This window comes from Littorina saxatilis, linkage group LG9, assembly GCF_037325665.1.
Source record: "Littorina saxatilis isolate snail1 linkage group LG9, US_GU_Lsax_2.0, whole genome shotgun sequence".
Lineage (NCBI taxonomy): Eukaryota > Metazoa > Mollusca > Gastropoda > Littorinimorpha > Littorinidae > Littorina > Littorina saxatilis.
Genome location: NC_090253.1, coordinates 7,088,470 through 7,105,969, shown reverse-complemented (window position 1 = coordinate 7,105,969; position 17,500 = coordinate 7,088,470). Strand labels below are relative to the sequence as shown.

The following is a 17,500-nucleotide window of genomic DNA, read 5'->3' as shown; positions in this document are numbered from 1 at the left end:
GGAGGCTGACCTGGAGATCGAGGGGACGAAGATGATGAAGGTCAGGTACCGCAAGAAGCCGGCCAACGAGATGGTGCGACAGGAGACCGAGACTGACGGGGTCAAGGTCAAGCTACCGGAAAGCCTGGCTGACCGCCACGCTACGTCTGCCCTACTGCTCAAGGTGAGTTTAACCCAGTCATTAGCAGATGCATGCTCTATTCCTTTCACAAAAATCAACAACATTGACTGCTGTTGTGTTTTCAGCGTAGCAATAGGATCCGATATTTAGACGAGACAAGTATAATGCCGACGAGTCGAAGACGAGTCGCATTATACTTGTTCGAGTCTGAATATCGGACCCTATTGCTACGCTGAAAACACAATAGCGTTTATATTGCTATTCTGACATTATATTCTGTGTTACAATCATGTTTTGGTCAGCAACAACTACCAGAATGGTCCATGTCGTCGATTGCAGACGAAAGTTTAGTGCGCACATCCCTTTGCGCATGTATCCACGGAAATCACCGAACATTGAAAAACCCACGGACACGTAAACGGAGAAGACTCGAGATAACCGGATGTTTGGCATAACGTCAATATGCCAGGATTCATATGACGTCACGTATCATGCTTGCTTCTGTATATTCTATGTTCGAAAGTCTAACTTCTGTTGGGGATTCGCCTGATGAAGACTGCAGTAAATCTGTAAGCTTAGATGATAAGAGAACAAGGATTGTCTCAGAAGAAAGTCAACGACTAAATGTTTCAGACCGGTAACTTCATTTCAACATTGCACTATACAATGGACGTTCCATGGGGACAGGAGAATTTGCTGATTATGTGTTAAACATTGGAATACCGTCTGCTAGAATCAGAGATAGGTCGCTTCAGATTGCAACTTCTTGAACTGTGCAAGGTTTGTGCCTGTTGAAGAACTGGATTATACACGTTATGTATTTCATGTAGCCTACGGTAATCATAAAAAAAGGAAATGGCATCGTCTGTCGACGAGTCACAGAAACAAACCTGGTGAGGTATGCGAGTACTTTATACACGTCGAAGAAACCGGAACCATGCGTCTTTGTTAATGCCAATATAATTTTGGATATTGGCAAAAAATTACCAACTTCCGTAGCATTATCCTTTGATAATCGGAAAACGGATGTGTGAGACCATCCAATCACAGCCCCCGAATTCCCCCACGTGTCTAACAGAATAGCTATATATTGTTATGTCAAGAACAAACGTTCCAACAACTTACCTTTCTCGTTTTTTTTGTTTTTGGCCCTAGAGTAGTTGAGAAATATCTAACATCTCGCTCCCCTGTGATCGAAAATAGTTATGGGACTACCTGTTCTTTTTTTTTTTTTTTTTTTTTTTTTTACAGATCACTTGAGTGACTATTAAGCACACAATAACTACCCACCTTTTTTCCGGCCTCGTACTTTTACTTGTTCAAAACTCACCACTAGCATCAGAACAAGGCTAAAATACAACAGTTGGTTGATACAGGATGACCCCCCAAAAATGCAATCCACAAAAATGTTAATAACTTCTAAATATGATGACCGAATCACTTCATACTCGGTGGACAAAACCTTCAGTCTATGCACGACCCTTCCACAAAGTGACACTTTTGTAGATTAGATGGTCTGACTTTTGTGCAATTTTAAATAAAGTTGCCAAATTCGGAGATCGACTCAACAGTACGAGGTTTAAAATTGAGCGGTAACCAAACTTACCCGATTTAAGCCCTCAAGATTATTACCTTTGGGGAAATTCGAATGACATGGTATACCTTAATCAACATTAGACAATCAGTGACTTGAATACAGCAATTATAGGCAAGATCAAGGCATTTCCCGTTGATGAATGCGTGCATTTCATTGATGAATTTTGTGCGACATTGCACTTTACAACGAAGGGGTTAATTTTTCCAGTCATATGAGTTTAGCAAATGTTTTCATAGTTGTTGTGCATGAACTTCAGTTCTTTTACGACTATTCTACAAAGTTTCGAGTCTGTAGGTAGAATGGTCCGACATTTACCTTTTCATCAAAATGTGTTCCAAATTACACCTCCGAAATTATCAATGGCACGAAAGCTTTCCTGTCTAGTGATTGCCCTGAACCTAGCTGTAACTGCTTTCTTCAGGTCAGCGATGATCTAGAGGGTGAAGGGGATGTATGTGTATACTCAGACATTCAGATAATCTAAAAGGTAAAAGTCTGGAGGGTTTAAATCAGGTAAGCAATGCAACCGCTCAATGTCAAACCTCGTTCTGTTGAGTCGATCGCCGAATTTGGAAACTTTGTTTGAAATTGCAAAAAAGTCAGACCATTGGATCTACACAAATATCACTTTGTGGAAGGGTTATGCATAGACTGAAGTTTATGTACTCCAACTATAAAGTGATTCGGTCCACAGATGTAGAAGATATTAGCATTTTGTAGAGTTACATTTTTTGTGGGTCACCCTGAACTAAATAAATTCTATGAAATGAACGTGCTTTCCAAGGAGAGCAGTCAGGATGCGTCCAAGCGGTAAGGGTTCGGGCAAGAAGATGATTGTAGTGCCTGTAAAAAAAATAGAATGAAAAAATAAAAAGCCTGGGAGTATTTGTGAACGTAAACTGATGGTTTAGACGATTATTCCATTGGGAAACACTACCATAAAAGGCCATTACTGCTTGTCAATGCGCGGTATCTCATTTAGCGAGACTAGTATAAACAGAGTCCTAGCATACCGGGATAGATCAAAAAGACAACATGGCCACGTTTACTGTGGAGACTACTGAGCTCTGACGCAGCTGTATATGTCACAGATGATTGCGTCTAAATCCTTTTGATCACGTCATAGAGCATAACGTACTGATTCTGTTGTTCTTTTGTGTATATCACAGATGATAGTCTACGGAGAAGCTGCTTACGTTGACAAGTCGAGGTCTCCGGACACACAGCAGAAAGGGAAAGTGATTCTCACCCGCCTAGAGAACGAGCAAGGTGAAAGCCAGGCGGTCGACCCTGCGGACCCTATTTTGCTCACCTTGGAACCGCCCGCGAAAGATTCATCCGCTGCTGTTAGGCTGGAGGATGATTCCATTTGGTGCATGGAGTGGCTACAGGGGCAGTTTCTGTCTGCTGAGTTTTCTTTGCCGGCTGGAAAGACTCTGGTGCTGACAGGAAGATTCAACGAAGATCCCACGGACGCCATTTTTGACTTTTCTTTTACTGTGACGTCATCTGGTGTTGACGTCAACCATCCTCACGATGGCGTCTTGGTGGTTTTAAGGGGTGGGATGGCTTTCTTGTACGTAACTGACGTCGCTGCCAAGCCACGCGTCTGCGTCAGGGCTTCGTTTTCAGGCAAGTCTAAATCTCAAATTAATTAGACGAAGTCGACTTCGTGGAGTCTACTTCACGAAGCTTTTGCATTGATTTTTGGTCGAAGGACTTTGCCAAGTCTTCGCCAAGTCTTCGCCAAGTCTTCTTCGGGCTCAGTTTAGGCTACTGTGTTTTCTTTTTCTCTTTTTACATTTAGTCAAGTTTTGACTAAATGTTTTAACATCGAGGGGGAATCGAAACGAGGGTCGTGGTGTATGTGCGTGCGTGCGTGTGTGTGTGTGTGTGTGTGTAGAGCGATTCAGACTAAACTACTGGACCGATCTTTATGAAATTTGACATGAGAGTTCCTGGGTATGAAATCCCCGAACGTTTTTTTCATTTTTTTGATAAATGTCTTTGATGACGTCATATCCGGCTTTTCGTGAAAGTTGAGGCGGCACTGTCACGCCCTCATTTTTCAACCAAATTGGTTCAAATTTTGGTCAAGTAATCTTCGACGAAGCCCGGGGTTCGGTATTGCATTTCAGCTTGGTGGCTTAAAAATTAATTAATGACTTTGGTCATTAAAAATCTGAAAATTGTAAAAAAAATTAAAATTTATAAAACGATCCAAATTTACGTTTATCTTATTCTCCATCATTTGCTGATTCCAAAAACATATAAATATGTTATATTCGGATTAAAAACAAGCTCTGAAAATTAAATATATAAAAATTATTATTAAAATTAAATTGTCCAAATCAATTTAAAAACACTTTCATCTTATTCCTTGTCGGTTCCTGATTCCAAAAACATATAGATATGATATGTTTGGATTAAAAACACGCTCAGAAAGTTAAAACAAAGAGAGGTACAGAAAAGCGTGCTATCCTTCTTAGCGCAACTACTACCCCGCTCTTCTTGTCAATTTCACTGCCTTTGCCATGAGCGGTGGACTGACGATGCTACGAGTATACGGTCTTGCTGAAAAATGGCAGCTACTTGACTAAATATTGTATTTTCGCCTTACGCGACTTGTTCCTTTTTACATTTAGTCAAGTTTTGACTAAATGTTTTAACATAGAGGGGGAATCGAGACGAGGGTCGTGGTGTATGTGTGTGTGTGTGTCTGTGTGTGTGTCTGTCTGTCTGTGTGTAGAGCGATTCAGAGTAAACTACTGGACCGATCTTTATGAAATTTTACATGAGAGTTCCTGGGTATGATATCCCTATACATTTTTCATTTTTTCGATAAATGTCTTTGATGACGTCATATCCGGCTTTTTGTAAAAGTTGAGGCGGCACTGTCACACCCTCATTTTTCAATCAAATTGATTGAAATTTTGGCCGAGCAATCTTCGACAAAGGCCGGACTTTGGTATTGCATTTCAGCTTGGTGGCTTAAAAATTAATTGATGACTTTGGTCATTAAAAATCTGAAAATTGTATTTACATTTTTTTTTATAAAACGATCCAAAATTACGTTCATCTTATTCTGTATTATTTTCTGATTTCAAAAACATATACATATGTTATATTCGGATTAAAAATAAGCTCTGAAAATTAAAAATATAAAAATTATGATTAAAATAAATTTTCCGAAATCGATTTAAAAACAATTTCATCTTATTTCTTGTCGGTTCCTGATTCCAAAAACATATAGATATGATATGTTTGGATTAAATACACGCTCAGAAAGTTAAAACTAAGAGAGGTACAGAAAAGCGTGCTATGCAGCACAGCGCAACCATTACCGCGCTAAACAGGCTCGTCGATTTCACTGCGTTTTGCGCGAGCGGCGGACTACGGCCATTGTGAAAAACTGCAGTGCGTTCAGTTTCATTCTGTGAGTTCCACAGCTTGACTAAATGTAGTAATTTCGCCTTACGCGACTTGTTTTTCTCTCAATAAATTAGCTTACCCCAGCCCCTAAAGATCATGTTGTGCCGTATGCGCATGTCTACAAATGTTAGTATAATCACGTATGTGTGTTGCGCGCGCGTGAGTGCGTATGTTTGTGATAATGTATTATTGTGCAATGTGTATTATATAGTGCGTGTGTGTGTGTGTGTCCGCGCGTGTGATGTTTTATAGTGCATTGTGTTATTCATTGATATTTGTGTGTGATTGCACTGTACATAGTGTTATGTTGTATTTTATCCAATGATTGTACAGCGCTTTGAGCAGGGTTAAACCCTGGATACATGCGCTTTATAAATATTATGCATTATTATTGTTATTAGTAATGTAGGCAGTGACTGTGCCCACACTAATGTATGCAGTAAGTATTAGTCTCTTCTTGTCTTTGCCCTATGCAGTGATTAGTCCATTTTTTCATTTTTTATTTCATTTTTCATGTCTGTGCCGAATCCAGCGATTTTAATGTGATATTTGTCTGGGCCGGCATGCAGGAGTCAACGTAAGAGACTTGCGTTCAGGTTAAACTGTACCGTCAGGGCAGTATAAACTGTACCGTCAGGGCAGTATAAACCGGACCGAAGTCGCTAACCTCGACTCTTGCATGTCGGCCCTGGAGTATAATATGAAATAGATATTACCCTCTCTGCCTCTCGTCGGCATTATACTTGTCTCGTTTAAAATATACGGCCCTACTGTTACGCTGAAAACACAATAGCTGTCAATCATTACCATCTTCTTCTCTCTACGTGTTATGTATCTTATATTATACATTGGATATTACCCTCTCTGCCTCTGTAAACATAATATTATTGTGTTTTCAGCGTAGCAGTAGGGCCGAATATTTTGACTCTGATATTAAACAATGGCATAGGTATATATATGATCTTATCTTATTGTAATGTACCTCTGACAATGACTATTACCCTCTGCCTCTGTGACTAGGATCCGCAGTACTGCTAGGCCGCAGACGGTTACTGGCGGTACTGACCAACGCCTCGCAGACTCTGAACAGTGCCGGACTGTCTGCCATCACGTGGAACACACAGGGGGCAGCCTGGAGCACGAACTCCGGATTGCAGGTTTGTCGTCTGATAGGTGGATGTTTTTTGTCGTTTTACAATTTAGTCAAGTCTTGATTAATATAGAGCAGAATTGCTCACAGAAAAGCATGGTTGTTAAAATTTTTGGTCAAAGCATATCCTTTTGAGTAAACATGGAGAATTAAACAGAGATTCGGAATTTTGAGAGAGGCAAGCTTTCCTCACCCTCTGGAGGTCTTGGAATTAGGTTATGATGCATGATCAGTTGTTTTCATCATTTCCACAAATACACTTTTTTATATATATATTTTTTTTAATTGGTGTAATGATAGGGATATTTCTTTTGACAAACACAAGGTCTATATAGATCAGGATAAGCGTTATAATTGTCAACATCAAAGTACATTTGAGAACTATATCTATTAATAGCCCCAACATTGTTTTCTAACGCCATTTCTGATTAAAAATATCTTCATAAACAGGTTTAGCCAGCTTGTAACTGACATACCACCACCCACCAGATTTAATCAATTTAAGCAAATAATGTTTCTATACCAAACGTAGGTCAAGCAAATTCCAGACGACTCGGAACCGAGTCCAGTTTGTAGATCACTAGACTTCAGATCCTCGGCTCACTGCTCTCGGGCTAGAAGCTGTGTTGCATGTTTGTATTTCGTTATCTAACAGTTCATAATTGTCCGTTTCAGTTGCAAGGAATTGACCCCAACGGGCACGTCCAGTTTAAATCCAACTTTTTTGGCGCCTTCAGTCTCAGCGAATTCGTCGTGGCTCCCACGTCCATAGACTTTAGCGACATTTTCGCCAACTTCATCAAATATCTGCACGACAGTCCCTACGTTCTGTCGGTCATCCTGGCGCTGTTCGTCATGACTGTGGTCACGCTGGTGTTCGTCAGGAGACTGGACAAGGCTGACAGTGCACTGGTGAGCTTCCGTCTAATGGTGTCGGTTGATTTTAAGAAATCGTTTTTCTACAACTTTAACGTTGTAATAAAAAAAAACCCAAGAAAGGTAGGTTGTTGGAACGTTTGTTATTGACAAAACAATACGTCACAGTCACAAATATATCGACCCAATGGTCTTTAAACATACAAACAATTAGTAACAAGAACTTAGCTTGATCCAATTTGTTAACGTTGGCAGTCTGTTTTTTTTTATTTTTTTAAGCGTTGTAAATTCAAAGTGTCCAGTAAAGTTATTGTATTATATAGCTATTCTGGTTGATACGTGGGGGAATTCGAGGGCTGTGATTGGATGGTCTCACACATCCCTATTGCGATCATCAAAGGATAATATAAGCGTTCGCTTGAGTTCGTGTCCCTATTGTTTATCGTTGTATTGTTGTACCATGTTTGATTTAATAAAGCATTGTTTAAACCAAAGGATAACGCTACGGAAGTTGGTAATTTTTTGCCGATATCCAAACGATATCGGCAATAACAAAGACGCATGGTTCCGGTTTCTTCCACGTGTATAAAGTACACGCATACCTCGCCAGGTTTGTTTCTGTGACTAGTCGACAGACGATGCCATTTGCTTTGTGTGTGTGTTTTTTGTTGCTTACTGTACATGACATACATTACGTGTAAAATCCAGTTCTATAACAGGCAACAAACCTTGTAAAGTTCAAGAAGCTGCAATCTGACGCGACCTATCTCTGATTCTAGCAAACGATCTTTCCTATGTTTAACACAAAATCAGCAAACTCTCCTGTCACATAGAACGTCCATTGTATAGTGCAATGTTGAAATGAAGTTACCGGTCTGAAACATGTAGTCGTTTCTTCTGAGACAATCCTTGTTCTCTTATCATCTACAGATTTACCGCAGTCTTCATCACGCAAATCCCCAACAGAAGTCAGACTTTCGAACATAGAATATACGTAAGGAAGCATGATACGTCATGACGTCATATGATTCATAGCATATTGACGTAATGCTAAACATCCGGTTATCCCGAGTCTTCTCCGCAATGCCATGTCCGTTGGTTTTTCAATGTTCGGTGATTTCCGTGGCTTCATGCGCATAGGGATAAGCGCACTATAACCGTCGTCTGCAATCAACGACATGGACCATTCTGGTACTTGTTGCTGACAAAAACATGATTTTAACACAGAATATAATGTCAGAATAGCTATATAAACGCTGTTATGTTTTCAGCGTAGCAATAGGGTCCGATATTTAGACTCGAACAAGTAAAGTATAATGCGACTCGTCGGCATTGTACTTGTCTCGTCTAAATATCGGACCCTATTGCTACGCTGAAAACACAATAGCTGTTAATATTTTATAGCAGTCACTGTTATTAATGTGAAGACTTGCTCAAGTGACACTAAATGACGGAAGTAGCTCCAACAGTGGGCATAATCTAGTTAGTTTTGTCGTCGGTGGAACCGGAAACGCATCCTTTTGTTCGCCATTTTTGTCGAGCTGTACCCGTTATTTGCATACTTAAAATGGCCATGCCAATGATTTCCTTCTTAAACCATATTTCTCAAGTTCATTTAGTAAGACAAATAGCAGGTCAACTGACTTTCTTTGTCTTGAAAGACCAATTAAGTTACGTAAATTGAGAGACTTATATTGCTCCAAGAACTTCCCTGAGTTTACAATGCTAAATATTACCTTAAGTTCTTACCTACGAAACTCCGAAAATGGTGATAGGAGATGGGCTTTTCACTGTCCTTCTCGCAGGTCACCGAGTACAAAAAACACCCAGATTAACACAATGTGTGTGTGTGTGTGTGTGTGTGTGTGTGTGTGTGTGTGTGTGTGTGAACTGCTCTCATAGTGAGGTCTTTAGGTGGTCTACACACCTACACACTGAGGTCCTACAGTAAGTCCTCACTCGGTGTGAGGTCTTACAGTAAGTCCTCACTTTGTTTTGACACCGTTAAGTTGACTTTTTTCCCGTTAAGTTGACTTTTTTGACGGAAAGAATGTCATAACAATGTTCAAAATGACATTCTTTCCGTCCTCTATAGGCGACGAAATAGGTCAAATGTTGTGCCTTTTTTAGTGAACATTCTTCGATGCCGGAGCGAGTACTGCACTCAGTGCCGTTGTAGTGCAAGTGCACTAGAAAGGCACTGCACCCAGTGCCGTTGTAGTGCAAGTGCACTACAAAGGCACTATCCGTGTGTGTACGTGCGTGCGTGCGTGTGTGTGTATGTGTGTGTGTGTGTGTGTGTGTGTGTGTGATAAAGACATGGCTCTTAAGACTACATTTCTGCTCCAACGATCTGTTGTCCATGTTTTTCAGTGGGCATATCTACCATTAGCAGACAACCAAGCTGGCGACATGTTTGTCTACACGATCTCTGTGCACACGGCACTCTCCTCGACACGTCACGTGACCGTGACGCCATTCTTCGTCTTGAGAGGGGTCGATGACGTCACAGAGGTCAGAATCTTACAAGATGGAGTCAGAGAGGTAATTTGATCGTTGGTAGGTTGGTTGGTTGGTTGTTTGCGTGTGTGTGTGTTTTTGTTTTTACTGAGTCTTGTTTGCTTGTTTTATTTTGGCTCTGGTCAAATGTTTGGGAAATGCTTACAGTTTGTTTGTTTGTTTGTGTGTGTGCGTTTTTTGTAGCTGCTTCTTATTGCAAAACTTGCTCTGTACGGTTCTTTCATCAATTGATCGACTTCTAAATGTAGCTGACAAAACGTCAGTTTCACTTGGTATGAAGAATTGTTGAATTGTGCTGCGGCGAGCTGAAGCTTGCATTTCACTATGTATTTCTCTCGTGTTCATTTCTTGCTCAACTATCTACAATATTTGCAGAATTTCAAGTCTGGAACAGTGTCAAACTTTGTGATGACCTCACGTATCAACCTCGGCCAGCTGCTCGAGCTTCGTATCTGGCATGACAACAAGGGGAACAATCCCAACTGGAAACTGGACAGAGTTGTCGTTTGTGACCAAACAACGCAAGAAATGTAAGTTTTTTTTTCTATGTTTCTCATTCTTTTTTGTTTCTCCTTACCTTTTTCTCCCCCTTACATTGACAACCCAAGCTTGGCTGGTTTTAGTGATCGGAACTGGACGGGCGTAGTGGCAAGACATCGGCCTCCTAATCGGAAGATCGTGAGTTTAAATCCCAGCCGCTGCCGCCTGGTGGGTTCAGGGTGGAGCTTTTATCGATCTCCCAGGTCAATTTATGTGCAGACCTGCTAGTGCCTTATCCCCCTTCGTGTGTACACGCAAGACCAAGTGCACATCGAGAAGATCCTGTAATCCATGTCAGAGTTTGGTGGGTTATAGAAACACGAAAATACCCAGCATACTTCCCCCGAAATCGGCGTATGCTGTCAGAATGGCGGGGTAAAAACGGTCATACACGTACAAATATACTCGTGCTAAAACATGAGTGAACATGGGAGTTTCAGCACATGAACGAAGAAGTAGAAGAAAAGTTATCAGAAATGGCTATTTACCTGTACATGTCCTCTGATGTTTTCATTAAATCATGCTACACGCAAATGAGACATTACCACGTTTGTACGTTTGTTTGTTTGTTGTTGTTGTTGTTGTTGTTGTTGTTGTTGTTGTTGTGTTTTTTTGTTGTTGTTCTTGTTGGTGTTTGTTTGTTGTTTTGATTGTTTGTACTTTCACTACGTTCCATCTGCTTTTTGCGCTCTGATGTTTTCTCAGGCTAACGTAAATTGAACGCTCACGTGTATTGATCAGTGTAACTTCGGAATGATTATTGAGGATTGCTACCGATGTTCTTGGTGATTCGAGTGTACCGAGGTCAATGCAGTCATGTTAGTTTGTCAGTACAGTGCGGAGTAGCCATTGTATGCCACAGTACATCTCGCAACCAGAAACCAATTGTGTAGCTCGGCTTCGGACTCTGACATGTGAGAAGATTAAGTTTATCTTGATTTTTTGTGTCATTCCCCGCAGCGCCATTTTCGTCTGCCGTGACTGGCTGTCGACAACGAAAGGCGACTGCAAGGTCAGTCGGCAGCTTCCGGCCTTGAACCCTGACCTCTCAGGCGGAAGTGAGGTTTTCGAATTAGTCTCCAAGCAACGCCTGTTCGATGACCATTTATGGTTATCGGTGGCGCGACGCCCCGCCTACAGCCCTTTCACGCGCGTGCAGCGATTTGTGTGCGCGGTGGCTCTGCTGTTCCTCACCATGGTAACCAACGCCATGTTCTACAAAGGGAAGGAGGCGGACCGGGAGCAACTGAGGGGGGTGGAGCTTGGTCCTCTACAGATTAACTACAGGTTAGGATAATCGTGTGTGCTCAGCCGACTTCGCGAAGTCTTTTCATGGAGCTCGATGTACGAAGCGTTGCCACTCATTTGTGACCCTCCACCACGAAATGAGTCGCATGTCACCTCGCGCGGTTCTGCGCTAGGCTTGATATAAGTCCGGGGAGTGTCTGGTAACAGTGTGAGGGTCACCTTAGTCACAGGCTTATAACTCAAACAGTTTTTTCTCTTTTCTTAAACGGTTTTCATCACTGGATAGAGCATAAACAACTCTTTCAGAAAATGTAAAAATATGAAAATCATGCAAAGGTGACATGCGACTCATTCCGTCGTGGAGGGTCACATTTTTCAGTAAAAGTGACTTTGCGAAATCAACTTTATGCTCAATTATTGAAGACCTTTATAAACCGGCAGGGTCAGAGGGGTAGAGTTTTGTTTTTTCTTTTTGTTTTTTTACATTACCAAAAACGCCATTCTTGATCAAATCCAACAGTTTTAATATTGAAGTCGTTAACAATGTCGTGTTTCACAGTCAAGACAATATGGACGTGAAATAGGCAGAGGTGCTACTAATCAAGACTTGAGGGGTGGAATTAGGTATGATTTTGTCAAGTAATCATTCTCTGATGCAGGCAGGTGTTTGTGGGCGTCGTGTCTGCAGTCATCGTCGTTGTGCCCGCCTCTCTCATCGTCCTCTCCTTCAAGCGACGAAAGATCCGCGGAGTTACCTCCCCGTCCATCGCTGACATGACGACGCTGCCGGTGAAGAAAGCTTCCAACAAGGTCAGCGCGAAGGCTTACCCTCTTGCTACCAAGGCTCTGTCACCCAGAGAGGTTCAACCTGAAGTTGAGACGCTATCTACGAAGACCGCGCCCTGTTACGACAACAAAGCTTTTCAACCGGAGATGGAAGGTCTTGAGTGTGAAGAATCCTTTACCAGGAACAACCAGGATAATAGAGGATCTGGAACACGTACTGGAATAACAACTCCCTACTCAACGAAGGCTCGGGAGTATAAATCAAAGGATCTTTCCCCAGCACAGGGAGGTTTTAGCAAAACACGAGGTGGACTAAACATGGCTCAGCTAGGACGAAACACACCAGAACATGCTTCTAATGTAAACACTGTCTCTCAGTTTTTGCTGCCCTGGTGGTTCATCTTTGTGGGCTACGCGATCGCTGGCTTGTCCGTGGTTGCCGGGGCGTTCTTCACCTTCCTCTACAGTCTGGAGTGGGGCGGGATGACGTCGCTGGACTGGTTGCTGGCCTTCTTTTTCGCCACCAGCACTGGCACCTTCCTGCTGGAGCCGCTTAAGGTGTGTGTGTGTGTGTGTGTGCGTGCGTGTGTGTGTGTGTGTGTGTGTATGTGTGTGTGTGTGTGCGTGTGTGTGTGTGTGTATGTGTGTGTGTGTGTGCGTGTGTTTGGTGTGTGTGTGTGAGTGTTTGGTGCGTGTGTGTGTGTGTGTGTGTGTGTGTGTGTGTGTGTGTGTGTATGTGCATGCGTGCGTGCGTGTTTGCGTGCTTGCGTACGTGTGTGTGTGTGTTGTGTGTTTTTTTGTGTGTGTGTGTGTTTGTGTGTGTGTGTGTGTGTTTGGTGTGTGTGCGTGTGTGTGTGAGTGTGTGTGTGTGTGTGTGTGTGTGTGTGTACCCATGTTTCCACAGGTTTGGTTGCCTAAATCACCATAAGGCAACCATCCACACGTGGATGGCAACCTAAACTCTGGATGGCAACCTAATTGTGTGGATGCTCGCTTCATTTAACACCGTTAAATTGACTTTTTTGACGGAAAGAATGTCATAACAATGTTCAAAATGACATTCTTTCCGTCCTCTATAGGCGACGAAATAGGTCAAATTTTGTGCATTTTTTAGTGCAAAATTTTTCGATGCCGGAGCGAGTACTGCACCCAGTGCTGTTGTAGTGCAAGTGCACTAGAAAGGCACTACACCCAGTGCCGCCTCTTAGGTAACCATCCACACTTTAGGTATGTGTGTGTGTGTGTGTGTGTGTGTGTGAAAGATTCATACTGAAAAGTGTTCATATGTGCTTCTTTATCTACCAAACTTGTCGGTTGATTTCTGTGCAGATTCTGTTCATCTCTGTGGCACTATCCTGCATATTCCAAAAGCTGGCGCGTGATGAGATCTCCACTGTTGCTCCTTTTTCGGCTGACAGAACGCAGACCTGGTATCTATCTCAACGAGGTTTGTATGCTAGAGTAGAACCTTCGTCTAAGTTAGTTAAGAACTAAAAGTACCATGAAACTGTATGCCATCTCATGTATTTTTGTGTTTCACCTTACAGAGTGGGATTGTTTTAACGATTACTATTTGTGTAAAAGTATTGGAGGACTGTTCCTGTATCCCCCACACACACACACACACACACACACAGATACACACAATCCGGAGTCACTCGACTGTCATAATATGCAACCTCCAATTCAAACAGTTACGCAAAATGTCGCTTCTTGAATACGCAATTAGAGACCTGGTTCTGTTGAATCACAAAACAAGAAACGTTAAAGGTACTGAACTTGTCAAATCCAGGTGCACGGAGCCCCTGGGGCTTTTAGTCCTACCTCAGGCAGCTATCCGTTAGAAGAACTACAAAGTTTCATTGACTTGCACACAAAGAGTCAAGAACTGCGATTTTTTTACGAATTAATTTCGTACTCGGACCCGGCTGGTCTCGGCCTATTTTTAGATCTAAATTTAGATCAGGCAGATCACCATATCATGCACAAAAAGAGACGTCACTAGCAAACTATGTCAGACGTCATCATGAGTTTGTGTAAAACAAAATGGAGGCCGGAATCACTCAGTTGAATCGAACTCCGACCAAACACCACGTAATAACTAGGTTAATTTATGCACTTGCGTGAACAAGAAACTGTCGAGCTTCACAGATGTCGTCGTTGGGTAGTTTTGGGTTTGTTTTACTACCATAGGAGGATTTTTGAACTGTAAATGCACTCAGCTGCAACAAAAACGCAAAACAAAGGCTGTGAGCTGCACTGAGCCTTTAAACTGTTGGAACATTTACTTCAGGACAAAACAAAACATTCACAAGAACCTCGACCTAACGAAATGTAAAGTAGACAAACGAGAAACACAACAGAAATAAGTACAGAAAGGATGCTGCGATCTATCTTAGAATGCCACCAAGATTGTCGTAGCAGTGAGGTAGCAATGATGATTTTCCTGGTTCTGTTGGTTTCAAGGTGTCTCCAGTCCTATGCCCACCCCTACAGCAGATCCAGGCGAAGCGGAAAGCACGAAGGAGCTCAAACAACGGCGACAGTCTTTGGTGCTTCGACGCCACATGTACGGTGTTCTCAAGAGCCTCACTGCGCAGGCGCTCTACGTCACTCTTCTTTTCGTCATCTGTTTCCAAAGCAACGTGCGAGAAAGTTTTCTTCAGAACGAGGCTGTGCGAAATCAGATGGCGCTAAGAAAGTTGTCTGTGAGTGTTCCTTGTACATTGCTGTAATGTTACTGATATTGTTGCTGCCGGTGTTAGTGATGATGATGATGATGATGATGATGATGATGATGATGATGATGATGATGATGATGATGATGGTGATGGTGATGATGATGATGATGATGATGATGATGATGACGAAACGACGACTTGGACGACAACGACGACGTTGATGCTGCTGCTGCTGCTGCTGTTGTTGTTGATGATGATGATGATGATGATGATGATGATGATGATGATGATGATGATGATGATGATGATGATGATGATGATGATGATGATGATGATGACGAAGACAATGACGATGACGATGATGCTGTCTGGATACCACTGACTAATGCAAAAAGGTAGAAGGTCATCCTAACATTGATGTTATGGATACCTTGTCTTTAAGATAGCTGACGTATTGCCTGGTATTAGTTTTCATTTGTCTGTGTATCATATTGAAGTTACTGATTGCATAGATATCAAAATACCTGCCTGTTTCATCTATGTTGAGAAGGTTAATATGTCTGCGTCTGTGAATGCCTATGTTGCCCCGTCAACAATCGTCAATGGTATTGAGAATGCGTAGACATAATGATTGATTGGTGTGTTTTTACACTAGACTGACGTCACAAGTCCCAGTGATGTCACGCTTTGGTTGGAGAAACACTTTCTTCAAAATGTTCTGCCGCTCACTGGCTTTGATGGTGACGTCATCAGCGTCACCCGACGTCGCTTCCTGTCGGACCAGAGTAACTTCCGTCTGGGGCCTGTGGCCTTGACCCAATACCGTGTGCAAGGTGAGAGAACGTTGACACTGTTTTCTTTGATAAAGTTACTTGTTTTAGGTATTGGTATAAGTCTGTACTCTTTGTCAATATATTAAACTCTTTTATTTTCCAACTCAACTGCTAAACAGATTCCTTCAAAACCACGTAGATCCTACATATCCCTCCAAGGGGATCTTCTATACAAAAACAGATCAATAGAACAATAAACGTGTAAACGTCGATTTAGAAAAAAAAGATAATTATAAGAAAAAAACTAAATAAAATACAAAAGATAAAAAAAATTCTTAACCTGACAACAAAAATCAAGAGAAGCTTTAAAATCTATAATCTTTGACGATGCTGGTCGGACTGTCTTCAGGTGACTGTGACTTTGAGGACAGCATACAGAGCAGGCTGGGCAGTGTCCACTGCGTTCCTCTGTACAGTGCGGAGTCCGAAGAGACAAGGACATTTTCTGCAGGTGTGTGGGGATGGGTTTTTTTCTTGTTTTTTATATTTAGTCAAGTTTTGACTAAATATTTTAACATCGAGGGGGAATCGAAACGAGGGTCGTGGTGTATGTGCGTGTGTGCGTGTGTGCGTGTGTGCGTGTGTGTGTGTGTCTGTGTGTGTGTGTAGAGCGATTCAGACTAAACTACTGGACCGATCTTTATGAAATTTGACATGAGAGTTCCTGGGTATAAAATCCCCGAACGTTTTTTTCATTTTTTTGATAAATGTCTTTGATGACGTCATATCCGGCTTTTCGTGAAAGTTGAGGCGGCACTGTCACGCCCTCATTTTTCAACCAAATTGGTTGAAATTTTGGTCAAGTAATCTTCGACGAAGCCCGGACTTCGGTATTGCATTTCAGCTTGGTGGCTTAAAAATTAATTAATGACTTTGGTCATTAAAAATCTGAAAATTGTAAAAAAAAATTAAAATTTATAAAACGATCCAAATTTACGTTTATCTTATTCTCCATCATTTGCTGATTCCAAAAACATATAAATATGTTATATTCGGATTAAAAACAAGCTCTGAAAATTAAATATATAAAAATTATTATCAAAATTAAATTGTCCAAATCAATTTAAAAACACTTTCATCTTATTCTTTGTCGGTTCCTGATTCCAAAAACATATAGATATGATATGTTTGGATTAAAAACACGCTCAGAAAGTTAAAACAAAGAGAGGTACAGAAAAGCGTGCTATCCTTCTTAGCGCAACTACTACCCCGCTCTTCTTGTCAATTTCACTGCCTTTGCCATGAGCGGTGGACTGACGATGCTACGAGTATACGGTCTTGCTGAAAAATGGCATTGCGTTCAGTTTCATTCTGTGAGTTCGACAGCTTGACTAAATGTAGTAATTTCGCCTTACGCGACTTGTTTATTCTTTTCTTCAAGCTACTTGTTAGTTATCTCCGTTGATCTAAATCCAAGGAGGTAAGATAGTCTTGAGTCGAGCGATTGAAAATGCTTGAGTCTGAAGGCGGGTGTAAATAACACCTCTTGGTATTAGTCTACCTTGGAGATGAGGACGGCAGGTTGGCCAGATGACCAGAATAGCGCGCTGCATTTTTCTGCATAAAACTAAGGCGCGTCTTCCGCGACGGTGCCTGAGCTAAACATTGGTGGGCACTGTAAACATTGCTGTCCCTTTACCTCTCTCGCCACCATCCCCTGGCCTCATACCTGAAGAGAAGAAAAGGAGGAGGAGGAGAAAGAGAGCGGAAACAATG

At 41.8% G+C, this 17,500-nt stretch overlaps 2 protein-coding genes across 2 annotated transcripts in view; both read left to right on the top strand.

Annotated features, from left to right (window-relative positions):
- Positions 1 to 10,230, top strand: part of LOC138977028 (uncharacterized) — a 20,664-nt gene extending 10,434 nt beyond the window's left edge. The window contains exons 6-11 of the mRNA XM_070349918.1: positions 1 to 163; positions 2,888 to 3,350; positions 6,171 to 6,307; positions 6,976 to 7,212; positions 9,550 to 9,720; positions 10,072 to 10,230. The exon at positions 1 to 163 is cut by the window's left edge and continues 71 nt beyond it. Coding sequence (XP_070206019.1) covers positions 1 to 163; positions 2,888 to 3,350; positions 6,171 to 6,307; positions 6,976 to 7,212; positions 9,550 to 9,720; positions 10,072 to 10,230 — 1,330 coding nt within the window. The remainder of the gene's footprint in view (positions 164 to 2,887; positions 3,351 to 6,170; positions 6,308 to 6,975; positions 7,213 to 9,549; positions 9,721 to 10,071) is intronic.
- A 972-nt stretch (positions 10,231 to 11,202) lies between these two features.
- Positions 11,203 to 17,500, top strand: part of LOC138975163 (polycystin-1-like protein 2) — a 22,155-nt gene continuing 15,857 nt past the window's right edge. The window contains exons 1-6 of the mRNA XM_070347826.1: positions 11,203 to 11,523; positions 12,144 to 12,828; positions 13,600 to 13,717; positions 14,737 to 14,978; positions 15,607 to 15,784; positions 16,134 to 16,235. Of these exons, the coding sequence (XP_070203927.1) occupies positions 11,432 to 11,523; positions 12,144 to 12,828; positions 13,600 to 13,717; positions 14,737 to 14,978; positions 15,607 to 15,784; positions 16,134 to 16,235 (1,417 nt within the window). The 5' untranslated portion in view covers positions 11,203 to 11,431. The remainder of the gene's footprint in view (positions 11,524 to 12,143; positions 12,829 to 13,599; positions 13,718 to 14,736; positions 14,979 to 15,606; positions 15,785 to 16,133; positions 16,236 to 17,500) is intronic.